At 40.0% G+C, this 27,817-nt stretch overlaps 1 protein-coding gene across 1 annotated transcript in view; it reads left to right on the top strand.

Annotated features, from left to right (window-relative positions):
* The window catches only part of arid1ab (AT rich interactive domain 1Ab (SWI-like)), an 86,191-nt gene that overhangs the window by 31,156 nt on the left and 27,218 nt on the right, over nt 1-27,817 (top strand). The window contains exons 4-6 of the mRNA XM_055656404.1: nt 754-867; nt 26,111-26,351; nt 26,506-26,595. Of these exons, the coding sequence (XP_055512379.1) occupies nt 754-867; nt 26,111-26,351; nt 26,506-26,595 (445 nt within the window). The remainder of the gene's footprint in view (nt 1-753; nt 868-26,110; nt 26,352-26,505; nt 26,596-27,817) is intronic.

Genomic DNA, 27,817 nt, shown 5'->3' on the forward strand with positions numbered 1-27,817 from the left:
TGCCATTTACTCCTGCACCGTGTCCAGGAAACACGATGTGGGCTTGAAGTCTTGGCAGCTTGGATTTATAATGGTCTTGGTTACAACATCAGTGCCTTTTGCTTGCCTGTTAAGAAGTTGACAGTCTTGTAAAGGAATTGAAGTTACTGATTTTCTAATTAAATGTCCGCTTACCTTCAGTGCTAGTGAGTAGTTACTTTGAGATGTGGTGAGTGGAAGAAGCCAGTTGTTTGCAGCGATATTGTAGATTGTAGGTACATTTACTTATAAATGATAGAATTGCTTGTGTATGCAGGTTCATGATCATTCTGTTCATAGTTTGTTGTGCATAATGGGTTACAATCCCTTGATCTTTAACTTCTAGTTCTCTGTTGAGTGTTGGCACAGTATTTGTCTCAGGCGAACAAAATACTGCACTTTTGGTATTGACACTTGCATGTTTTCTATGATCAATGCTGGGATCAGAGACTAATTAAACATTCTGCTGCTGCTATTTAGCTAATTGTCCACTGATCTCAGTGAGCTTCATTCACAAACTAAGCCAACAAAAAAATCCTGCAAATAAAAAGTTGTGTTACAAGTTGCAAAGTTGGCTGGTAATTGAGAAAGCAGCGAATCATCTTTATCCCGAACAGTGGGGTGATTAACTAGTAAGATCAAATTGGAGCAGTTCTGACCATTATGGCTTTAATGTATTTCCTTTTAGCCAAACAAAATACCGACATTTACAAATGTTCTGTTTTTGTACTATAGCAGGATTTGTCTCAGGAAGCATTTGCCACTCAGGCTCCTCAAGGGTTGACTTCCAACAAACCCAACCAGGAGGAGCTGACCCTCATGCAGCAGGGGCGTCCATCTAGTCTGCCGGTGAGTGCACTTCCAGTTCCTTTCTTGCACCTACAAGGACATTCAATAGTTATCAAGTGATTTAGTAGACCACCTCTGGAATAAATATTCCACTTTTTTAGGGAAGGGTAGGTTCATTGCTGCTTTCTCATTCACCAGTTTCTTGTGCTGCCTCGAATATTATGGCAGTTAGGCACTTTACCACCGTTGGAATATTGTGATCTCTTGTGCGTGTGTGTAGGTTAAATCTAGTGTTTATGATTTGGCCCAGTGGTCAATTGTTTAATGCTTCATTGTATAAGTCAAGTTATGGCTTGATCAGAATTTTATAGGATCAAATACAGTATAAAACTGGAAAGTATTGAAAGGTCTGGAATAGGCAACTTATTCTGATAATTTAATTTCTTTTAATGTAGAATGATCATACAAAGTTAATTTTCATGGGACAGTAATGATACAACATCTAAGCTTTGTTATAATAATTAAAGTCTCCAGAGTTTGGTGTCCAGATTTCTAATTTAATGAATGGTGCTTATAATTATGACTGGGCTAATTAATATAGTGGAATTAAATGCAATTCATTATATTCCACCATTTCAATAGAGGAGGGATAATCTAGAGGAGGACCGGTCAAAAATTGAGTGATTTGTTTGGGTTTTCCCCAGTAAAATTATGGCTGAGGTTTGAGGAGGGAATAAGATATGCTGTATTATTGAGGTGAAAACGGGCAGCTGTCATGATGAGTAAGCTTTACAATTAGAATCTCAGCTTTCGGCTCATATAGAGCGACAGGCTGCAAATAACCATGTTCGGCTGGTGACTGAAGAGAGTTTGCTTAATAGGAGAAAACTTCTACTGATCTCATACTGGATATTGGACTAACAGCATGACAACTGGGCAGTGAAAGTAGTGGAGAAAGTGTAGACTGAGAGGGAAATGTCATCAGAGAAGATGTACATCAATGGTAGTATAGAAATGAATGAAATGTTTTTTGAAATTTGGTCAGCAGCATGATATTTCCATCTTTGTAGTGCATGAATGAATTACCCAAAGAAAATGAGATGGGATATATTACAGAGATTGAGGTGAGCAGTTTTAGTGATGGGAGATGCTATATAACAATGCGTCCCATTTCTTGCACTTACTGTACTGATGAATGAAGGCAAGCAGTCATACGCTGCCTTCACTGCCTGTCTACCCATGTGGCCATGTTTAGAGAACTGTCTACTTCTACCCCGTGATTTTGTGGTTCTACAACATCCCCAGGGTCCTCCCATTCACTATGTCCTTGGCTGGTTTAGCTTCCCAAAATTTATCATTTCTCATTGTCTGATTCAATTCCATCTGCCACTCTTTCCCAGTTGATTCAGAACCTGTTGTAACCTGAGATAACCTGCACCAAATTGTACATATATTGGTCTTACTAATCATGCAAATTAATGCCATTGCTCTGCTCATTCTATAAGATCATCTATATCATCCTGCAGACTTTGACAGCTCTCCTATCAATGGCCATCAGTCTTATCTCCAAATTTGCTGTTCATATCTCATTCTCCAGATTGGTGGACAGACTTTAAATCGGACAAAATAAATCCCTTCGTCACCCTCTGCTTCCCGTAACCAGATTAATATTGAATCTAGATTGCCACATCATTGGATCCCATTAGCTCCAACCTTTTGGACAAACTCCCCAATGCGGGAGTTTGTCAAAGGCTGAATGAAGTCCATGTAAACAACATAAAACATTCTGCCCCCCTCACCTTTCTCTGCTAGCTAGCCTTTGGTGTTTATTGCGAACGTGGTATTTCCACACCATATCATGCTGGAATTATCCGCTCTGCCTTCCTGCATCTCTGCTGTTGGCAACTGGAAATGGACACAGTGCCTTGGGGGCATACTTACTTGTTTGACTTGATATAGGTTCCCAGTCATTTGGTCTCTGAATAGTCCAGTGTATGAAAGTAGTTGTTTTTCTGGGCAACATTTGAATTTTAACCTGCTGCATGATCACAATTATTAGACATATTTCCTATCCCACATCATTGGTCTGGCTATCAATGAAAGTGGATCGTGTTACTACATGAACTGAAGAAGGGTTTCGGCCCGAAGCGTTGCCTATTTCCTTCGCTCCATAAATGCTGCTGCACCCGCTGCGTTTCTCCAGCATTTTTGTCTTACTACATGTAATGGTTTGCCCCAACCCAGTTTGACCAGGCTGCAGCACAAAAACAATGTGTAAGTGAGAAATGTTTGTACTGTACTTAACGGAAGCTTGAATCTGTAAGTTTGTCAGATTTTTTAATGTACGATTTTCCATCCGGTGAGACATTCTTGGAGTTGAGTAGTTAGTTTGAATGTGCTCCTTGTAGTTGTATAATTGACAGTCTTCATACGTTTGGCTAAGTGTATCTTTTTGCAGCAAGATCCTGGTGTTTAAAAGTTAACTTATTATTGATTTAATTTCATTGAGCTGGGTCCTATAGTTATGGTGATCTTCCATTATTAATGTGTAGAATAAGATGACATTTACTGGTAATGTTCAGTTGCCTATATAGCAAGCCAAACCCCTGTGCACATCCGGTTGGTTTGTACACTTTCTTGCATCTTGGTAGGCAAGTATTATGCTGTTGCATTTTTTACAGAGGAGTGAATAAGAATGCAAGACTGAAATGGGGACTTCTGCAGTCCTGAGAATAAATCATGAATCAGCCGCTGTCTGGTTAAACAGAATAAGTGAAACAAATTGTACACTTTGTAGTTTTTGGATGCATTGTAGTTCACTTTGTGTTTTCAAATTGTTAAGCTGCCTTCAGAGCTAGGTGCTATCTTATGATTGGCTGTGTATAGATATTCATCGTTGGGGGCCTGTTTCCTGTTGCTATTCTTGTGCCTCCCTTTTGGAGCTTGCTTCCTGTCTGTATGTGTTATGCTGAATCAGGGTGCCAGGGTCCTGTTTGTGCCTATTTGCTATGTCAATCCAAGCATCCTGTTAAATTGAGTTTGGTGCTTAGTTTCTCAATTCTGTTTTTCTTTTAAGTCCTAGCGTGAATCTAAAATGCAAATTGCTTTCCTGCTGCATGTTCTATATTGTCTTCCAATTCCAGGGTTAACTTGAATGTTCTTCGCAACTAGACACGTGCAAGTAAGTCTGGGGGCTCTTGATCTGCTGGACCGTTGCTATTATGTGCAATAACATCCTGCATCAATAATTCAAGCTAATAATCATCTTAGGAATTGTGTCCGTACTCCAGATTTGGTATCTATATTTCAAACCTTGAGGATTAAAAATAGTTTTTGCCAGTAAACCGCAAATTAATGTTGTGCATAAGAGGGAGAGATGGTCACTGCTGACAATGTTGAAATAGGATAGAACTGTTTGTGCCAAATAATTCTCCCTTGCTGCAGTTTTCGCCTGCCTTTTGAAGACGTGCAGCCCTATGTCTTTCAGCAGTTTTGTCTAAATAGCATGATTGGACGTGTTTTTAACGAGGTGTTTGACTGATTGTAATCTGCTTCTGGCTTTAGACAGCTATGTGCATAAGGCCTGCCTTTAGTGTTCAAGAGTAGTCTCTTTCTGCTTTCACCTCTTCCAGATTTTGAGTGCTGTCTGACGATGAAATTTGAGATCTGCTTGCTTTTGGTAGATAGTACATTCAACTCCTCAGTTGGAATAGGTAGTCAGATTTTCTTTGTGCATGTCAATATTTTTTGAAATGTCTTTCTGGTTCTAATGTTAATCTGTAAAAGTGCGGGGTTCAATGAAGCTAAACTGCTGCACAAATTATGGGTTATCAGCTTTAGAATCTGCTAAAATGATTACATTTTTAAACCTGTCAGAAGTTCAAGTTGTTTAGTTAGATTTCTGAACTGTTGTAGAATCCAAGATACACAGATCTGGAATAATGTAAAATTGTAGGTTCCCTCTCTTCCCACCAGACTAAATTGTAACTGGGATTCAAGGGTCAAACAATTTAGTAGATTGAATAAAAATGGCTTTTCACTCTGGATATCATTTCTGATTTGGAAACAAAGCATGGTTGCAGCAGAAGAAGTGCTAAAATGGGTGTTATTCATGTAGAAAAGGTCAGACGCTAGAATTTAGAAGATTGAGGGGGGATCTTATAGAAACTTACAAAATTCTTAAGGGGTTGGACAGGCTAGATGCAGGAAGATTATTCCTGATGTTGGGGAAGTCCAGAACTAGGGGTCACAGTTTAAGGATAAGAGGGAAGTCTTTTAGGACCGAGATGAGAAAATATTTTTTTACACAGAGAGTGGTGAATCTGGAATTCTCTACCACAGAAGGTAGTTGAGGCCAATTCATTGGCTATATTTAAGAGGGAGTTAGATGTGGCCCTTGTGGCTAAAGGGATCAGGGGGTATGGAGAGAAGGCAGGGACTGGGATACTGAGTTGGATGATCAGCCATGATCATATCGAATGGCGGTGTAGGCTCGAAGGGCCGAATGGCCTACTCCTGCACCTATTTTCTATGTTTCTAAAAGGTCAGACAATTTGGGGATGGGAGAGTCCAGTGATTGGGAAGTGTACAATTAATTAAGAAGTTTTAAGGAACCATTTGCACATGAATGGAATGGCTGTTGCCAAAGACCTCCCTGGATGATTGGTGAGGAAGGAAGTGATAGAGGATGTTTTTGGGCTTCCTACAGCATTATTTATCTATTCACAGCAATCACATTGGTTTACTTTTGACCTGTAGCTGTTCTTCTTACGGTGTGGAATAACATTACTGTGGAAAGTGGCTCAGACAAATCAATGTGTTCAAGTTTGAAAATACAGGATGCATAATATATTAGTGTCATGGTGCAATGAGAACACAGCTAAAGTCTGCATGTCTCAAATTGTAGCTACCAATTGGAATTAAATATATAAAATGTGCCAATATTTTCCATTAAATTGTTGGGAGAATCCTAAATCGGGATTAAATATGATTCACAGTGTATACATTTAACTAGTTTTTCTTTTCACTTGCCTGTGTCGCGGAGAAGCATAATTCACTGACAGTCATTTTAGAGTTTCCAATCTTAAAACATTGATTCACTGCTTTATGAGAGAAGTGAACCTGTTCTAACCTGTGCAAATTGATCTGGTTTAAGCCATTTAGTCACTTGCATTTACAAAACTCACGTTGTCTGTCAAATTTTGATGGAAATGATGTATTTAGTTCACTGCCAAGTGGAGCACAGTCATGGAGTTGTACAGCACAGACAAATACCTTTTTGGTCCACAACATCCATACCAATCTTTTTCCCGTATACATTAATCCTATTTAAGTGCACTAGGTTTGTGTCCTTCTCTACCTTTATCTATTTAAGTGCCTGGCTACATATCTTTTAAACATTGTGATTGAATCTAGCACCTTCTTTGACATTAAGTTCCCAATATCAACCACACTCTGAAGTTTTAAAACATTTCCCTTCAGATCCTCTTTAAAACTCATTAATTATGCCCTCTTGTTTTGGATATCCCTATAGCAGGGGGTAGTAAGTTCTGCATGTCTATCTGTTCCTCTTAATTTTTTTAATACTTTTATCTAGTCACACTGCCTTTGTACCAGGAAAATCAGACCCAGTCTATCTAATCTCTCCCCATAACTAAAGTCCTCCAATCTAGGCAATGGTGAATCTCCTTTGTTCCATCTCCAGCACAACTGCAATCATCTCAATGAGTGGCAACAAAATGTGCACACAATAGTCCAAGTGCAGAAAACTAGTCTTTTATAAGTTGCAACATAATGTCCTAACGTTTACATTCTTTGTCCAGTGCTTTGAAGATAACCTGCCACATGCCTCCTTCACCATGCTATCTACCTGCGTTGCCACTTTTGGGGAAGCGATTAAGTTGAACCCCATGGTTCCTCTGTTCATTAACATTGTTTAGTGTCCTCCCATTTCCAGCTAACCTATATCCTGATGTAGCCTTAGGCAACCTGCCTCACTGTCCATGACACCGCCAATTTCTGTGTCATCTGCAAACTTACTAATTGTGCTTCCTATATTCACATTCAAGGCATTTCTACATTTCACAAAGAAGCGGCCCAGCAGTGACCCCTGCCTTGCACTCTGGTCACACAACCCTAATCAGAAAAGCATCCTTGTACAACTGGTCTCTGCTTCCTATCACCAAGCCAATTCATCTGAAAATTAGTTCTGGCTTTGCATGATGTCGGAATAATTCAGTACCTACATACCTACTGGATTCCGTACCTACATTCGGAAATATTTTTAAAATTTGTCTATATAAGCTCAAAGGTTTTTTGCTGCAGCTCTTTAAGTTGAGACGGTGAACAGAACCAGTAGCTGCATTTTTGCAAATTGACTCTTTCCTATCCACTTTCCCAGACCTTCCTTCAGACGGCTGTTAGGAGTTTTGAAAGATTGTTTCCGTAAGTATTCTGGGCTGGAAAATCGATTGTGTATGGAGCTTGTGGCTATGCACTCGGATAGCTGGTGGTTCCATAGAGAATTAGTTTATTACTGTTCTTTGGAGAGTTTAATTTTAGCATACCAACTGATTTTACTCTTGAGAAAGTTTATACTACAAACCAGTCATCATTAGTCTCCCCTCAGCAACACCCCAGAGAAAACAATCCCAAGATTGTTTAAGAAGGAACTGCAAATGATGGAAAATCGAAGGTAGGCAAAAATGCTGGAGAAACTCAGTGGGTGAGGCAGCACTATGGAGCGAAGGAAATAGGCGGCGTTTCGGGTCGAGGCCCTTCTTCGGTTCTGAAGAAGGGTCTTGACCCGAAACATCACCTATTTTCTTCGCTCCATAGATGCTGCCTCACCCGCTGAGTTTCTCCAGCATTTTTGTCTACCCAAGATTGTTTAATCTATCTTTATGGCAAATACTCTAATCCAGGCCATATCCTACTGATTCTCGCCTGCAGCCCCACCAAAGCCTCCACGTCGTCCCTGTAATGCGGCGACCAGAACTGCATACAATACTCCAAAGGGGTCCAACCAAAGCTTTATACAGCTATAACATGACTTCCTGACTTTTATATTCAGTGCCCTGATTGAAGAATGCCATCACCATCTTTATTACCCTATCTACTTGTGTTGCCACTTTGAGGGAGCTCTCCCTTTAACTCTCAATTCTATATAATTTTTGTGTAAAGTTGAGTGGTGGAAGTGCAGAAAGTAATGGAAATTTGAGTTCTTCAATGTATCAAGTTAACCCACTATTACATATTTTGGAATCCATGCAGCCAACTACACTAAGATGTTGCTCATAATCCTGCTTCTCTCATTTGCATATTGGGTTTTACTGAATGATGTTTGCAGTTTTTGTAGAAGGCAAACTGCTGTTTTGGACGTTTTTTTTCCTCTTCCTCTTCCTCTGGTCGCTTGACTGAACACGTAGATCCGCTGACAGATTTGATCGTTTGTGAGAGTCAGTGAATCAATCTAGCCTCTGTGTACTGCAGATGAGTTAATTTTATTTTCTGTGCAATGCAAAAATGCAAGTTACCAACACTGGCCTGATATATTAATTTGCCCTTTATGGTGTTTGGAGTGAGCAAGCACCCTGGGACATATTAGGATTAACTTCAACAAATGTTTCATGGTCATATACGGCCAAGCCTTGTTCTTTGCCCATAATGCAGTTCGATATCTTGTTTTCAACTGCAAAAAAAACACATTTGCTGTAAATTTATAATCATTTTCCACTGAAATAAAGCTGCATAATGAGTGAAACTTGTTTGATAATATCTGACTCCATAATCGCCCCTTGTTAATAAACCCAGACTCACTCTATAATATGTCCAATCTGCATTGCTATCTCAGCATTTTTAATTTGGTGCCATACACAGACTTATTCCCAACATTCTTCTCGGCCGTCGCCATTTTATGGTTGGAAGATTTTAATTTTTGCCTTAATGGTGCCTTATGTGTTGTTAAACTGCAGCAAATTGTGGGTCATACCTGGTGTGCATATGGCAAATAACCGCTCTTGACTTGGCTCTTGACCTTGCCCAACAATGATATCTATTCTCCATGGGTAGCTACCAACCAAAATAATTCTCCAATTTTATGTAACTAACCTGCACCCCCGCCCCCCCTTCCCATCTCCCTCCCCTTTTTTGCCCTTCCATTCCCTGTGCCCCATCTTGATTTAAGCTATTTCTCCCTCTCCTCTCCTGTCTTCTTCCATTTATATTCCTCCTTCTTGCTTCACAATTCACATCTTTTCTATTCTTATCTCCTTGCTTCGCACTTTCTTTTCACCTCTTCTTGAATCGTCCATTGTGAGGATCTATTTCCCTCTATTCACTTCTGAAACAGGTCATGATCTTTTCATGTCTAACCTTCTCTCAAGGTTCTTTGTTTTATGGAGCAAATTATGTTGCATTTTGCAGTGCACCCTTATTACTGACATCCCTCACGGCTGGAACTGTTCTAGTAAAATGTTATTGCCCTTTCTCCAGAATCTTCACTTTGCTAAAATTATATGATCAGGATTAGATACAGTGTTCCAATTTTGGAGTGAGAAATCGATTTTCAGCACACTTGTATAGCAGAATTTCTTGATTCACTCTTGACTGGTTTTAAGATTGTACTGTCCACCAGTACTGGAAATTTTTACACATTCCCAATGTTTAATAAAGTCAAGTGCCTCATGCAACTGGTGCATACTCGGTCCCTTTGCTTTGGCAACCTACACAATATCCCATTAGCCCTCCTGATTAACAGGAAGATATATGTTTATATCTATTACTACACGTTATACAGGTTTTTTATTTGAAACTGGAAAGTCCCATTGTTCCTTCACAGTTCCTATAAATGTTTCCTATGTCTGATGTGGATAGCCTACATTAAACTTGATGTCTTTTTTATTTTGCCATTCATTTAAAAGACTATGCCCTATAGTGGTTGTCTGGTTTCACATGGGAAAAATTGGAGTAACTCTATAATATTTTGGTAGGTAAATCATTAAACTTATAAAGCTCTACATGTTACCTCAATTTCCTCCTTTTTAAACTACATAAAACCTCTGATTGGCTAAACTAATAATAAATAATATTACCAGTCCAAGCTTAAAAAGTCCAATAAAATCCATGTTATTAGGATAAACCTTTCTCCAATTTTAGAAATCCTGTTTGCTGACCATTTGCTATGCTGGTTTTAGATGGATATGAATAAATGAATTGAACAAATCTGAATGTAATTCTATACATGAATTCTTGTGTATGTGGTTAACCTTTTATCCCTATGAAGAACTGATTTCACATTGCCTTAATGTTCAAAAGCTGCTTCCCTCGCTCTGATAATTTGGAGTTCACTTGAATCCTTTAACACTAGAATATAAAAATTAAATGAATTAATGTAATTACAATAAATATTGCCTTCAAATTATTACATAACTAAGTTCAGCTGCAGAAACAACTGCAGATGCAGGTTAATATTCAAAAGGATGCAAAGTGCTACTCAGCAGGACAGAATCTCTGGAGAACATGGATGGCTAGCATTTCGGGCCTGCCCTGCTGAGTTACTCCAGCACTTTGTGTCGTTTTGTGTATTAACCAGCACTGCAGTTGTTTGTTTCTAACAATTTATACAATTCGGTTATAGTAGACAATTGGCAATAGTGAACCATCTCTTCTTTTCCTCCCGCCCCCCTTCTCTCCCCCCCCCCCCCCCCCCCCCCCCACAATGATCCATTATAACAAAGGTTTACTATAATGTTCTATTACAAAATGATATGTTCAATAAATGTTGCTAGTTCACCATTTCTTCCCTGGAAGTGTTTATTCTTGCTGGGCTATTCTTCCAGTGCTCAAAGTTACATTGGCCGATAGAACATTAGACGCAAGGATTAGAAAATGTCATTCTACAAAGGCGAGCCAAGATATTGGTGAAGAAAGGGACAACAGTGCAAGATACACAAACAATTTGTAAGAATTTCTTTAGATATCCAAGTGTCTTTCTTTTTGCATAAGGCAATATGGTCCTTTACAGACAGGAGCAGAATAATTTCTTGGGAAATAGTGGCAGAGAAATTATATTCGACCGCCTTAAAATAAAGAACACCTAAAAATGGTGGAGGTCTTGAATAAATGCAAAGCTCAAAGAAAGTAACATTAGTTACCGAAACAAAATGGAGAAATTGATGGGACTGAAAGCCAACAAATCCCCAAGCTTTGGAGATGGTGGATACACTGTTTGTCAATATCCAAAATTTCTCAGATTCCAGAATGCCTTGTACAGTTTGGACAATAACAACCTGCTGTTTACACATCTCTGCAAAGTACCTGTGAAATTTGCCCCTCAACATCCTACTTATATTTGGCAACCAGAGCTGTATATAACTACAGGGTAATTGCATCCTTTCTTAACTAAATAGATTCTGCCATTAGTTGTTGCAGGACATCCTGTCTCTGGAGCATTACAATATTTATTGTTTTGCTTCTTCCTGTTCACCATGCATCTCTACTCGTAGGAACACTGGTGATTCTGAGAGGATCATATGTAGGAATTTAAAATCAATATGGAAAATTCAGAAAGGATATGAGGAGAGATTTCTCCAGTATACAGTGCCCTACATAATGTTTGGGACAAATACCCATCATTTACTTGCCTGTGTACTCCACAATTTGAGATTTTTAATAGATAAAATCACATGTGGTTAAAATGCACATTGTCAGACAATAAAGGCTATTTTTTTTAACATTTTGGTTTCACCATGTCGAAATTATAGCCGCTCCCATTTCAGAGCACCATAATGTTTGATACACATGGCTTCAAGGGTGTTTGCAATTGCTCAGGTGTGTTTAATTGCCTCCTTAATGCATGTAAAAGAGCTCTCAGCACCTAGTCTTTCCTCCAGTCTTTCCATCACATTTGGAAACTGTTTATCAACATGAGGACCAAAGTTGTGCCAATGAAAGTCAAAGAAGCCATTATGAGACTGAGAAACAAGAATAAAACTGTTTGTGACATCAGCCCAACCTTAGGTTTACCAAAATCAACTGTTCGGAACATCCTTTAGAAGAAAGAGAGCACTGGTGAGCTTACTAATCGCAAAGGGACTGGCAGGCCAAGGAAGACCTCCTCAGCTGATGACAGAATAATTCTCTCAATAGTAAAGGAAAATCCCCAAACACCGACAGATTAGAAAAGCTCTTGAGGAGTCAGGTGTGGATTTGTCAATGACCACTGTCCGCAGAAGACTTCATGAACAAAAATACGGAGCCTACACTGCAAGATGCAAAATGCTAGTTAGCCACAAAAAGTAGAATGGCCAGGTTACAGTTTGCCAAGAAGTACATCAATGAGCAACCACAGTTCTGGAAAACGGTCTCGTGGACAGATGAGACGAAGATTAACATATCAGGGTGATGGCAAGAGCAAAGTATGGAGGAGAGAAGAAACTGCCCAAGATCCAAAGCATACCACCTCATCTGTGAAACACAATGGTGGGGGTGTTATGGAGTGTGCATGTATGGCTGCTGAAGGTACTGGCTCACTTATCTTCATTGATGATACAACTGCTGATGGCAGTAGCATAATGAATTCTGAAGTGTATAGCCACATCCTATCTGCTCAAGTACAAACAAATGCCTCAAAACTCATTGGCCGGTGGTTTATTCTACAGCAAGACAATGATCCCAAACATACTGCTAAAGCAACAAAGGAGTTTTTCAAAGCTAAAAGGTGGTCAATTCTTGAGTGGCCAAGTCAACCACCCAATCTGAACCCAATTGAACATGCCTTTTATATGCCGAAGAGAAAACTGAAGGGGACAAGCCCCCAAAACAAGCATAAGCCAAAGATGGCTGCAATACAGGCCTGGCAGAGCATCACCAGAGAAGACATCGAGCAACTGGTGATGTCCATGAATTGCAGACTTCAAGCAGTCATTGTATGCAAAGGATATGCAACAAAATACTAAACATGACTACTTTTATTTACATTACACTGGTGTGTCCCAAACATTATGGTGCCCTGAAATGGGACTATGTATAAACATTGCTGTAATTTCTACATGATGGAACCAAAATGTATAAAGATGGACTTCATTAAAATCTGACAATGTGCACTTTAACCACATGTGATTTTTTTCTATTACAAATCTCAAATTGTGGAGTACAGAGGCAAATAAATAAATGATGGGTCTTTGTCCCAAACATGGAGAGCACTGTACAACTGGCAGAATGGTCTCCTTTCATGCTGTAACCATTCTTTGTTTCTGCATTGAAGCCATTGAAAAATAAATAAAGCATTATAAAGATGGTTATAAAGATGGTGTTAGATGAGGAAAGATTTAACAATGATAATGGAGGTTGAGTACTAGGCTAATTGTCGTGTTTCTACTATATAAATGTTACGTTTTATGCAGCTATACAACGGCAGAGATTAGCACGGCGCAACAAAAAAATTGGTGGGTATATTGCGCTTTCTTGCTAATGAATAAATGTCCCAACATTCCCTCCAGGTATGTGGTCAACTGGATCATGCTTGACCCAGCCTGCCCTGTATTTGCTCCCAGAACTATTCCTGTAGCAGGACTAATGTTGTGCATTCACACATTTCAAAAGTATTTGTGGCTTTGTTGTTTTGTTCATCCGAGAAGCAGTGATTTGGGGTGCGACTAGTTCTCAAGTAATGGAATCCAAGACTGATCCACCTATGAAGTGAATGCTGCCAAAAGCCGCTTGTGATGTTTTGTAATGCCTGTTGTTAAAGACATCTAAATCAAATGAAATGGATATAAATAGTTACTGATTTTTTTAATTACAAAAAAATCCATTTTTGTCAAAGCATGTATAAATAAAGGAGAGTTAAAAAAGAAAAAGACACTTCCTGGTGGTTAAATGCTGAGTGGGGCACTGCTCGGGCCAGATACGAAGTGTTACTTTCCCTTCAGGTTGGGTTAATCCAAAGGTGACTGACCTTTGATTCCAGGGATGGAGTGAGAGATTGTGCACTTCACCATTATTTTGATACCTTGAGTTAGAGCAGATTGCCAGATCCGTAATATCATTTATAATTGCTTTGGGTTTTGTGGAAGATTAGCCAGTGATGAATGTAGAACTGCCATCAAGGTACAATGTATTCCTGATTTCCATGTCTGCCGCAGATGTGCAAATGTACAAAACAGGAAGTTCCTGACTCTTCCCTCTACAACTTGCTGAATTCTCCATGGATTTGATGGCTAATCATTAGCACAACCTGGCTTGATTAAAGATGAATCAGTAGATCTGGCTTCTGATACCTCTCCTGGTTTCAGATTGTAACAAGCAGAGGGCAAGGTTTTCTGGACATGTAATTTTATTTGTGATTCAAATTTAAAAACATGGATTGATTGTTTGTTGATCGAGGGTTAACTATCTTTGATAAGTGTCGCCAGTGGAGGGAGACAAATTCAGTTAATTTTCATTATTTAAAACCTGTTTCAGTCAATAAGAATTGTCAGCTTTCAGTTTCTATAAGCACAGATAAATCAAAATAACAATGAGATAATGGGCTGTTGTGACTTGCTTGTAGAGATTATACAAGCTAGCCCATGAATTTGTTAGAAATCTATTTGTTCTGATCTCGGGGTACATTGCATTCGGAACCTCTGCCACTTTTGACAGTGAAGGTTGGTTGTAGCTTTATATTGAAGCAAATAGTGCATTTCAGAATTCTTGCGCTTTTTTCAAGTCCTCACTGGGGTTGCAACAAGCTTTCTTTCTTTGAGGAAATGGGGTTTTAGCGCCTGTTTTTCATTCTCGAAGGCCTTTAGCTGCTGAATTTAATAGTAGAGAATGTTGTCAACATTTATACTTGGCAATACAGCCACATGGGCCCAAATGTCATGGGTTGAACAACTTTGGCCAAATCTTTTCATTGTGTCCAATCTACACTTTTTTGCCCCGTGTTTGTCCTATTGCTGTCAGGTTGCTGACCAACAGACAGGTTGGATTGGTTACTTGACTTTGTGCATGTTTGGAAACCTTGAACAACATTCTGAAAGCGCTATATACATTTTGCATGGTTGCTGTATATTGTTGACACCAGCATTTTATCATGGAAATGCCACATTGGCTTGCATAAAATAGTGGGGCCTAATCTGACCTTGCGCACACAAACATTAAATAGGGTGAGTAGCCTGGTTTAAATGGGAGAATTGGAGTAAAAATAAATGGGGTGGTGAGGGATTATATGGTTTGTTTTAACCTGTTTCTGACTAGATATTACTTTCATTTCCAATTTCAAAGTTTGTATCAATGTGTTTAGATGGAACAATGTTATGCTTGCTTTGTCTCTTGTATGCTCTGATCATAAATTGTATGTCTTTGACTTGTTTGACTTTGTTTTCATATTCTTACCTCTGTGGGCGAAGTATCACCCATTTGTGGTTTTTGCGACTTCTCGCTTTTTAACACTCCCCCTTCAATGTTTCCTATCTAGGGGATCCCCATATTATGTAAATTCACAAATCACTACGCAAAATTTGCGATACTGAATAAATTTAGGTTAATGTGGGGAAAAAAACTTATTTCCTGAGACATGCAGAGATGCCGTTGCTTTGGATTATGGAAATTGTCATATGGACCAATTTCTAGGACTACAACTCCCTCCCCAGTAATCCAGGAATTTCCTTGTGTTCTAAATGAAAATCTTTGTGAAAATATCTTTGTGGATTTTCTGATCAAACATTAGTTTTGATGATGTGAAATTGGGAAACTAAATAGTAGTACCATTTTCCCATGCACTTGACCTTAAAATCAGCACTGGTTCACTAACTCCGTGCAAATCTGTTGAATGCGTATACATTGGATTTAAATGTAGGTCTGTGAATGATTCATAAACAATGACCACAAGAAAACATAAGCCTGTGAAACTTTAGTGTTTTGGGAATGTCGATAAGAAGGTGGGGTGGAATTTAGTTTGCTGCTCAAAGAAATTACAAGTGGTTCATTTCAAAACATGTGGCTTGATTTCCATGAGTGTAACTTGGAATAACCTACAAGAACAATACAATTGTGCATATTGCCCTCCTAAATAAGACCTGTTGATAAGACATGGGAGGAAAATTATCCGGTAGGCGGCGCGGCTCTGGCCAGCAGCGGCCTCTGCAGCCTGTCCGCGTTTTTATTATTTTTTTTGTCTGTGTTTTTATGTAGTGTTTGTTATTTTATGTTGGGGTGTGTGTGTGGGGGGGAGAGGGGGGGGGGAAAACTTTTTGAATCTCTCCTGCACTGAGACCCGACCTTTTCTCGTCGGGTCTCAGTCGTCGTTGAGGCCGTAACGAGGAGCGGCCTCCAACAGGAAGAGACCGGGGACTCAGGTGTCGACTCACCTCACCGTCGCGGAGCTGGCCGGGTCCGGAGCGGTGGAGGAGCGCTGCTGCTGCTGGTGCTGTTGCTGCTGCTGCTGGTGCTGTTGCTGCTGCTGCTGCTGCTGCTGCCGGAGAGTCGGAGGCTCTCTACAGGTCTGTGGACGACGGCGCCGAGCCCACGGCTCCCTGGGGGGAGACCGCTTTTCGGGGCTTCTGCGGCGGCGACTTCTCCCGCCCGAGTTGTGGGGTCGAAGAGCTCCTGGAGCGGGGCCTGACACCGCTGCCCCGCGCGGCTGGAATGGCCGCGGACTCTGCGAGCGCACACCGGGGGCACCAACACCAAGACCCGGTGTGCGACCTCGCACCACCCGGCGTGGCTTTAATGGCCGCGGGACAATCGCCATTGCCAGCCGGGGGGCTATGACTTTGACTCTGACATCGGGGGGGGGGGAGAGTGCAGTGGAGAGATACGTTTATTTGGCCTCCATCACAGTTATGTGATGGATGTTTATGTTAAATGTAATTATGTTGTGTCTGGGGTCTATTTGTGTGTTATGTATGGCTGCAGAAACGGCATTTCGTTTGGACCTCCAGGGGTCCAAATGACAAATAAATTGATTCTGATTCTGATTCTGAAATATCTAATTTTTGAGTTCGATTTTCGAAACTATTTTCAAGTTTAGGAGTATGCTTTAAGTCTTGTAATCACAGATCTAGATGTTTGCTACTTGCTTTGACTAAAGCTTTGAGATACTGTAATAAAATTATTTAGTTGTTGATGGATACTGTTTTTATAGTCCTTGTGCAATGTACCTATTGGTGGAAAATGACCCTTTGTCTTAGGAAGAATATGTTGCCCTTGTAAGGGTGATTGTTGGATCTAACCAGCAGACCATTGTCATTTTACAGGGTTAAATCAAAATATTATGTTGCATATGATTGGTGTTCAAAATGATTTGCCTTTAATTCTATCTTGGGTGGAGAAATAGAGTGCAAGAGGGCAAAACTTTTAATTTCAGATCTACATCATCTGTACTCTCTAGGCTCTAGCATTTCTGGAACCAATGTATCTTACAGAAGCCATAGGATAATTCATAGAACAGTACAGTGGAAGAATAGGCTCCTTGGTCCACAATGTCTGTGCAGAACATGATGCCAAGACCATCACATATCTGCGTGCACATAACCCATATTCCTCCATCCCCTGCATATCCATATGCATATTCAAAAGTTTTTTAATTGCCACTAATATCTGCTTCAACCTCCACCCCGGGCAGTGTATTCCAGGCACTCGCTACCCTCTGTGTAAAAATACTTGCCCCGCCCTTCTCCTTTAAGCTTTGTCCTTACCTTAAAGCTATGCCCTCTAGTATTTAATATTTCCATCCTGGTAAAAGATTCTGACTGTTTACACTATTTGTGCCTCTTATAAATTTATATACATCTCTCAGGTCCAAGCCTGTCCAATATTTATCTGGAGCTAATACCCCCTAATCCAGGGATTATTGTGGTAAACCTCCTCTGCACCCTTCCCAGACCCTCTACATTCTGTAATGGGGCGACCAGAACCGCACATAATACTCCAAATGTGGCCTAACTGAAGTCTTGTAAAGCTGCATCATGATTTCAATTTCATTGAGTGACCAAGAAATTGGAGACTCCTTGGATAAGGACTTTGGCAAAGCTGAATACTTAAGGTTAATTTAAGTTAATGAAAATATTGATGTGTCTGCTAGTTACTGTCAGGCAGGTCAAGGTGGTTGGGTAAATCTGGTTTTTTTTAGGGCATATTTGCAAATGTACCATAAATGTGCTTTGTGAAGGTGAAAATATTGATGAAAAGAGCTAGGGGTGGATGCTTAGTTGCTAAAGTTTACTACGTAAAGACAAAGGAGTTGGAGGCTTATTCACTCCCATGAAGTCTGTTCCTCTGTTAAAGCATGGCTGATTTGTGCCCAATTCTTTGCTCTATCCATTGATTCCTTTAGGCAGCAGAAATATATCAATTTTTTAAACTTCCATTTGCCCCAAACGTCCATAATCATTTTTCACATTTTAACCTTTGTGGGACATGAGCATTCTAACAAACTTATTTTGCATCCTTTCAAGACGGGTGAGAGGTGACTTAATTGAACTAATGAAGGTCTTGAGAGTTCATGGCATGGTGGATGCTTCCTACAGGAATATCTAGATCTAGAGTCACTGTTTTAAAAATATATTGTCCTTTACTCATGAGGCAAAAATCCTTCTGGCTTCGAGTCTTTCAAGCATTCTTCAAACTGAGTTGATAGTAGAGTCATTGAATAATTTCATGCTAGTGGTAGATGAAATTTAGAAAACCATGGGGAAAGTGTTTCTGTGGGAATGCAGAGTGTAGGTTCCAGTCATATCAGCATGATCTTATTAAATGACAGAAGGCTTAATAGTGGAATAAAAGACGCAGCTGTTGTCGGGCTTAAAAGTAAGACCTAGACCCGAGGATGGGCCCGTTGTTCTCTTGTGGCCTGGTGGTTTCCAGTGTGGATTTGGCAGTTTGAACTTGAGGTCCAGCCAGCAGGAAAACTGAGCTGGTTTATGGTGGCTTTTGCTCTAGTGGTTAATGTCGGCTTTTTTTTGTTCCATAACATTCCAAAAAATATACAGGAACTAAGATCAGCGTCTGTGCATCATAGAGTTGCCGGAAAAATTATCTTTATATAAAGAAATATAAAAATACTTGCAGTAGTGGGATTTGATCATAACCTCTTTCCATAGCTTACTTTACTTCCATAATTCTGAAGCATACACCTATTACTATTTGTTTACATGTTTAAGATTGAATGAAGTTGACTCGTAGTTTGAGGCCACTCAGTCTAATTGACAATAGTACTGTTGTGACGGCTCTTATAATGGTTAAAGACAAATTCTGGTCTTTGGTAATTAAGTTACCTGTACTTGTGATGTTAGTAAATGGAAATTAAACTATGTATTTATAACAACTTGATTGAATGTTGCGTACAATTAGAAACCTCTTCATTATTAAATTGTGCTGTATTTTGGTTAAAGTAAGCATTCATTGACTAAGAAACAACTCGTGGTCGTTAGGCTGTCTGCATGTATAATTCAATCTTACCCTTTGGTTTTTTTTATTGGATCTATAAAAAAAAGAGCAGATTGAACCTCATTTTAACATTTCATGTAGAAGGCAGAAGAGCACCCTCAGTACTGCACTGGACTGACAGGTTATTCACAAGTATATTATCAGTCAATTAGAACCTAATTTCTAGTAACAGTACCACAGATAACTGATTAAAATATAGTGGCAGTTGTATTTTGCAAATTTGAGTTTTGTTATTTTTCTTTAACTATTTTTCTTATCTTGTTTCTGTTTTAAAAATAAAATTCTAAATATTTTTATCAACTTCAGCACGTTACAGAATGGAAAAGAATGCATGCACATTTTCACACATGGACATGAAACATCCTTGTTGGTCAATAAGATTCCTTCTTCGATTGAATCTGATAGTACATAGGTTCTCTGGAGGTCTGAAATAATAAGTTTATACACTTTTGTTTCTTTGCCAAGAATCCAGTAGAGGTATGATGCCTTTTATTTCCCAGAGTCTTTGGTCCAATTAGATTGTTTTCTCCAAAGTGCACATTGATTTCTTATTTAAATGTTCTGACCCATTTACAAAACATCAACTGCTGTATAATTTGGTTACTGACTGTATTGTCGTGTAGATGATATTGTTATAATACCTAGCTCAGCAATTCATGTTGTTGCAACAAATGCAGTGGAACAGGAGTTAACTAAGGGTTAAAATCATTCCAATGTAAACATCCTGCTTGACTGATACTGCCACGGTGGATGTATAATTTACAATTGAATAATCCCATTACACAGTGTCTAACTACATTTTGCTCTATTCATGGATTGTTGATGGACAGAATCCTGAGGAGAGAGTCATTGTTTCTGTCAAAAATATTCCCATTGTTCTTATCGAGCAAGTGCTCTTTAAATAGCTATTCTTCTCCAGCCACTTGTGCTTTGGGGACAGAGCGAACAGCCATTGCTTTAATTGTGGTGGAGGCAGAAACTCTTGTGTGTTGGTATTTTATGAGTTAAAGTAAATAATTAGCATAACAATCATAATCCTTTTAAATAGCCCCAAGTGCCGCAGAGGTTACCATTTCCCTGTCATCGGGTAGCTAATGCGTTAAAGCTGAATGGTCTCGACCCGAAACTTTGCCCATTCCTTCTCTCCAGAGATGCAGCCTCACCCACTGAGTTACTCCAGCATTTTGTGGCTACTTTCGATTTAAACAAGCATCTGCAGTTCTTTCTTACAACTTTATTTTGTTTCCTCTAGCTCTGACCCCCCCCACCCCCACCTGCCACCGTAGTCATAAGCATTGTTCATTGATTTTTACCTGTCATAAGATTTCAGGTTGAATGGGAGACATTGGTTTGTTCTTTCTTTAGTTTGTTAGTGTTAGGTCTTGGGTAAGCAAGCGCGTCGATTTATATTGAAATAAATTAGTTGAAATGTTTTCAACTAAGTGTCGTTTTGCCTCCTTGCTTCTACTTTGCTTTGAAGAGAATAATCCTTCAAGACTTAGTTCCTTGAAGATCATTAAGGTAAGCCGGCATCACTGAGCTTCACAGATCGTGATTTCATTTCTGCACTTAATTACAATGATCAGGAACTTTGTCAGTAACTAAATGGGTGTCAAGGATTCAACTTATGAATTGAATAAGGGCCTGGAGCCACCTGTGCCATTTAATAAGATTGTTCAGAGATGGTACCTTCAGAGTTTACACTTCCGTCCGCTTCCTCCTCAATAAGGCTTCATAATATGCATGACATGAGAATTGTTGCTATTGAAACAGGCCATAAAGGCATGAGAGCTGTGAATTTAAATGTGAGCTTTGAATTTGAATGCACTGCGTCAGTCTGCACCTGCATTCAATGATTTGTCTTTTTCAGGAAGTGAGATTTGGGAGATTGCAACTAGTTGGACTGAACTTCCGTCAGTGAAAAGTCAACGCTGGTGCCTCATGACCTTTAATGGGGTGGATGATGTTGTGGAAATTGGGAGGAGTTTGAGATTGATCAGAAATAACTGAAGCTGCAACAAATTAAAGAAATAGAGGAAATAAGCAGCAATTAATGGGCTGACCCCAAAGCTTTCTGGTGTTACTTTTTTACCTTTAATTTACTTTTACCTCATTTGTAAGTTTTGGTGACCACCACTTTATGGAGTTTGGGATCATTTACAGTTTGTGACAAAAAATATCTTCTATCTGGATTTTTGGTCATTGATCCAGTAGACAGCTTATGGCATCAACTTCCTTAATATTGTCTCAGTGTTAGGATGAATCACTACTCGCTCAAAGCAAAAACTGTAAATGTGGATCAGTGGAAACATTAGAAATATTCAGCAAGTCAAACAACACGTGTATGTGTGTGTGTGTGTGTATGTGTATATATATGTAAGAGCGAAGTAGAAACAAGGAACCGCAGATGCCGATTTAAAGACAAAGTGCTGAGGTAACTCAGCGGGTCAGGCAGCATTTCTGGAACATGTGGATTGGTGATGTTTTGGGTTGGGACTCTTCTTCAGGCTGATGAAGGGCCCAACTAAAAGCATCACCTATCCCTGTCCTCCAGAGCTGCTGAGTTATTCCAGCACTTTGTCTTCATCAATTTAATTTAGTTGTCATAAATAAGGACTATGATCTATAAACTATGTTGCGTATGGTTTTCAGTCTGACCATGTTCAATACGTAGTGCCCCTCATTAACTCGGGGTGCCACAGTGGTACAGCTGTAGAGTTGCTGCCTTACAGCGCCAGAGAACTAGGTTCGATCCTGACTACGGGTGCTGTCTGTACGGAATTTGTACATTCTCCCTGTGACCGTGTGGGTTTTCTCCAGGTGCTCCAGTTTGTTCCCTCACGCTAAAAATGTACAGGTTTGTAGGTTAATTGGTTTTGGTAACATTGATCCGAGTGTGTAGGATAGTGTTAGTGTAGGGGGCGATTGCTGGTCAGTACAGACTAGGTGGGCCAAAGGGCCTGTTTATACCCTGTATCTCAAACTAAAGACTAACTGATGTTTACAGAGATTACCTTCATTGGAATGACAATAGGTGCAGGACTAGGCCATTCGGCTCTTCGGGCCAGCACCGCCATTCAATGAGAATGAACATTCTGTTACTCACAGTTTTGGTTACAGCTTCTCTAAACCTGGAAAAAATGCCCATCAGAAGGAAACTTTCCAATGTCTTTTGGAGAGAGAGAGAGAGTCAACATTTAAATTTAATGTGTAGGAAAGAGCTGCAGATGCTGGTTTAAATCTAAGGTACAAAATGCTGGCGTAACTCAGTGGGATAGGCAGCATCTCTGGAGAGAAGGAATGGATGACGTTTCAGTTGAGACCCTTCTTCAGACTGTCAGGGGAGTGGGCGGGACAGATAGAATGTAGTCGGAGACAGTAAGACTGGTGGGAGAACTGGGCAGGGGGAAGGGATGGGGAGAGGGAAAGCAAGGGCTATTTGAAGTTAGAGAAGTCAATGTTCATACCGCTGGGGTGTAAGCTACCCAAGCAAAATATTAGGTGCTGTTCCTCCAATTTGTGCTGGGCCTCACTCTGACAATGGAGGAGGCCCAGGACCGAAAGGTCAGATTGGGAATGGGTGGGGGAGTTTAAGTGCTGAGCAACCGGAAGATCGGGAAGGTTAAGACAGATTGAGCGGAGGTGTTCAGCGAAACGATCGTCAAGCCTGCGCTTGGTCTCGCCGATGTTCAGAAGAAACGATCGCCAGGCCCGCGCTTCCTACACATTTACTCTTGGGGGTTGAGTGGTCTAAGACTTGAGTGTGTCGGGATGTTATTGCTTGATTATTCCAGGTGAAGAGAATATTTTTATTTTGAGAGGAATTATTTTGAGGGATGGTGTAGAAAGTGTTCTGATTTGCGTGGCAACGTTGTTTGGGCAGAGGGGAGCATTGTCTAAAGAGGGACCGTGGCAAGAGTGGTTAAATGTATAGGAGGTGGCAGTGAGTGAGCACATTCACTACATATGCAAAGCTAGGTATCCTGTGCTAAGTAACATGTCTCGCATTCCAAAGCCTTTCCACTATCTATAAGGCATGCAATGGGAATTTAATGGTATATTCCATACTAGCCCAGATTAAATGCAGCTCTATCAACAGTTCTGAAATTTGAATCTGTGCAGGACAAATCGTCCTGTTTGATTGGCAATACATCCACTATCTTTGACATTCATTTCCCTCCATGACTGTCATACTGTGGCTACAGTGTGCACTATCAACAACGTCTCTTGCGATTACTTGCCAAAGCTGCTCTGACAGCACTTTTGAAACCCACAATTTCTACTACCACGAAGGGCCATCTGATGGGCAATAAATGCTGGCCTAGCCATCGGCAATAGCATCCTTAAAAAAAATGAATGAATAAATAAACTCCTTGGAGTATTCAACTCTCATTCATCAGGTCAGAGCCTGAAATAAAACTGGGCAGGATTTCAAAAGAAAGCTCAAGGCTTTTGTTAGGGAGCCAGCCAGGAGTGTGAGATTCAGTGTGAAATACTTGGATAGCTTCCAGTATTTTGATGGTAATGGCAGATGGGCAATAAATCGAAAGCACATGGAAAGCGTGTGAGACAAACCAATCCACTCACATTGTTATTGTTTACAAATGTAAATGTTGGCAGAGTAATAAGCATTTTTAAGATGAGAGAGCAATCATGTTAGCGAGAGACTGAATCTCGCACACACTGCAGGTCAACAATGTGGGGTCGGGATGCGATAGCAATTTCTATTGGCCACGACTGGGAATTGTTTACTTTGGCTTTTTTTTGTGGAGTTATATAACATTGTGCTTCATGGCATGTGTGAAATCTTGTCAATAGTGGATTCCCTTGCTGCAATTTCCTGCTGGTGTCAGCATAAATATCCTGGGTGCTTTCTGTCTCCTCAATTTCAATGTGGTACCATTAACATTACAAATTCTAGATGAGTAAAATCAACATTTGTATTTAATGCAAACTCAAATATTTAAATTTGTTGCTTATAATGAAAGCAGCTTTATATAATACTACAGGGCAGTAGTGTTTGTAGGATGACATTGCAGTATTAAACCTGGAATGCTGATGAGCTTGTGTGTGTGTATCTCTGTGCCATGCAGCTGACTTAAGAGCAAACTGTTTAAATTTTAACTTATAATACATCATAACCTATGTATTGGTTCTATCTGTTAGCTTTTGCCTCGAGAATAAGCCAGATTTTTTAAGCATTCCGTACAGGACAAGGTTTTGCGGCTGCCATTTTCTCTTTAACCACCATTTTGTAAGATAGTTAAAAAGCAGACAGTCTAGTGTAAAACAGGCCAAGTTAATTCCAGAAGCCTAATATTTGATTGTTTGTGATTATTGTCTTTGCTTGTTTAATGGGGTCTGTGGGTGGGTGGGGAGTATTCATGTGACCAGAAGTGAGTTTGTGCCCTGTGGTGAAAATGATGCAGCTTCCTTGCATCATTATTATATCCGATTTAAACTGCTGCTGAGATGCAGTTTGCCAGTTGAAGGCCTGCCTGGTATTTTTCCTCAGTTATAGCTTCATCTGAAACAACATTTATATATAATGATTTGAAGATGGTGTGATAGTTTTAGTGTAGAAAACTTCCTCTGAGTTTATGATTTGAAGCTGAATAGTGAGCTGGTTAAGAGGTGGATTAATTGACCTTTGGGGAGAGTACAGGTGAAATGAGTTTGTGGTGCAGTAAAAAATCTGTATGTTAAGTGTATAGTCCAAATTATATTTAATGAAATGCTGTGAAATATTAGGGCTTTCACATTCTCAAACAAAAATGAAATTGTAAAAGACAATTAAGTTTGGTTACAACAATGCAAGGTCTTTGACAAATGGTAATTGCAGTATGACTTCTGTACACAGGAGGTTTAACTCTGGCCCTTGTCCTGTCCTGCTAATTATTCAATTGTTGTCAAATGCTTTGAAGACATTTTCAAAGACCAAGAAAAAAGTAGTTCCAGTAATTTAAATGTGATGTGATGATGTCATTATGCCTGAGAGGATGGTAATCCCAGACCGACAAGCTGTGCCAGTCAGGGCTATACTTAAAACGTGGCAGGATTATTCATAACTACTCGTCCTCCTGTCAACCCCACCCCAACTTTCACCACGTATTTTTAAGTGAAAGCTTAACTTCAATATTTCCCCAGAGGTGGGGTTTGAAGGTTTTGCAAAAACCATTACTTCCTCAAAGTTTGTGGGATGCTGAACATCTACCCTGCTGAGCAGTGATGTTTTAAACATACCATTCCTAAAGCTAACCCCTTACTCACTGAATTCCCACTACTTTCTCACCTATCCCCTTCACATCTCCACTCTTTAAAAAAAAATGTTTGTAGATTTTCTCATGCCTGTTTGAATGCTAACTGAAAACGTTTTGGATAATTGCAGAGCATCAGCATCTCCCCCAAAGTAATGCACTGATTTATTTTGGAATCAAATAAATATTTTGTGATTTCAGTCATTACAATTTGCACAATTTGGTGCTGTTTTTTGGTGCTTGGTTTTGGTATCATTGCTGTAAGGTTTTCAGTGTGTGAATATGGAACAATGCTTTCAGCTTCGAGGATTTTGGCAGCAGGACAAGCCGTGGATATTGGGGATCAGCAGATTTTTTTTGCCAGTTAGGTCGCTGATTAGAAACGAGTTCAGGGAACAAAATATGGAACAAAGGAGTTGCAGTAAATATGTTAAATTCAGGTTATTGCTTGCAAACAATAAAGAAAACTAGTTTACATTTTGTGTAACAAATCCTATTATGCACATTCTGACTTCTAACAATTATTGCCATAGTAATATTCAAAGATTATAATTATTATTTGAGAAAAATCTGATATAAATGCAGGTGAACTGATTGTGCCCATGGGTTTTTAGGATCTGTCTGGTTCCATCGATGATTTGCCGACCGGAACAGAAGGAGCGCTGAGCCCAGGTGTGAGTACATCTGGAATCTCCAGCAGTCAAGGAGAGCAAAGTAACCCTGCACAGTCACCTTTCTCTCCTCATACTTCCCCCCATCTGCCTGGAATCCGTGGCCCATCTCCTTCACCTGTAGGATCGCCAGCTAGTGTAACACAGTCCAGGTCGGGGCCGTTGTCCCCAGCAGCTGTACCAGGTATGTGTGTGTTTGTGTGTGCATGTTGCTGCCAACTCTTAGTTCAAATTCTTCTCAACCGTCTCTCCCAGTAATCCCAATTTTGCTACCATCGCATGCTGTGCAAAACCTCATTCGTTTGGTTAGCAACCAATGCAAATTCTTTACCCGCTAGGTAACCAGATGCCACCCCGCCCTTCAAGTGGACAATCTGATGGAATTCTTCACCCCACCATGAATCCATCTGCGATGGGGCAGGACCGAGGTGAGCAGAGTAAATTCATTCACTGAGAGTGAAAACCAATAATAAATACACTTGGTAGAGCATGCCACAGGTATCATCTTGGATGATGCAAGAAAATTGTGTACTAACAAATTTCAGGGCTGAAAGGATTTTCTTTTTCTGGCTAATTCTTTTTTTTACTTTTGTGGGATGGTACAGTTTTAGCTACCAGTTGCTCTCTGATACCTGTTCGTTGTAAGAATTTCAATCATTGTTGCCTCAATGCTTGCTATACGGGAGTCTATTCATCTTATCGTGTCTTTGGCAGTTCTTTGGTGTAATCGAAAAACTTAATTCCACTGACTTCTTCCCTGCATGCTCAACTATTTATTATTCCTTTCAAAAGTGCAAAAGTCCATGCCTAAACAAGTGAGATCAGTTAACTAACTGTTTAAGAAGGAACTGCAGATGCTGGAAAATCGAAGGTACACAAAAATGCTGGAGAAACTTAGCGGGTGCAGCAGCATCTATGGAGCGAAGGAAAAAGGCAACGTTTCGGGCCGAAACCCTTCTTCAGACTGGTGGGGGGAGGCGGGGAAAAGAAAGGAAAAAGGAGGAGGAGCCGAGGGCCCTCCCCGCCTCCCCCCACCACCCATCAGTCTGAAGAAGGGTTTTGTCCCGAAGCATTGCCTATTTCCTTCGTTCCATAGATGCTGCTGCACCTGCTGAGTTTCTCCAGCATTTTTGTGTACCTTCAGTTAACTAACTATTGACCAGGCACTGAACTAGCAATCTTTCTGATATGAGACTCGTTCACATTCTGAATAAACTCAGAACTTTGTGGGGTGTGAATGGGTGCATAGCATGTTAATTGTTAAACTAATCTATAAATATGGGCTAACAGTCGGGAAATGTTCAAACCTATCACATTGGGCAATTTAATTTAATATATTGTTATCTGGATTTATTTTTAACAGGCGTAGGTAGATGAGATAGTGAAGAAGGCATTTGGTATGATTGCCTTCATAGGCCAAGGCATTGGGGACAAAAGTTGGGATATTTTGCAGCTAGGCAAAGCTTTGGTCGGGCTACACTTGGAGTATTGTGTACATTTCTGGTTGTTACACTGCAGAACAGCAGTGGTAGCATTCTATGCAAGCAACAAATTTCACAGTGCCTTGTCACATGTGACAATAAAGTATTCCATTCCATAACGTATTCCATTCCATAACGTATTCCATTAGAAAGAATGGAGAAGAAATTC

The sequence above is a fragment of the Leucoraja erinacea genome, chromosome 26 (genome assembly GCF_028641065.1).
Source record: "Leucoraja erinacea ecotype New England chromosome 26, Leri_hhj_1, whole genome shotgun sequence".
NCBI lineage: Eukaryota > Metazoa > Chordata > Chondrichthyes > Rajiformes > Rajidae > Leucoraja > Leucoraja erinaceus.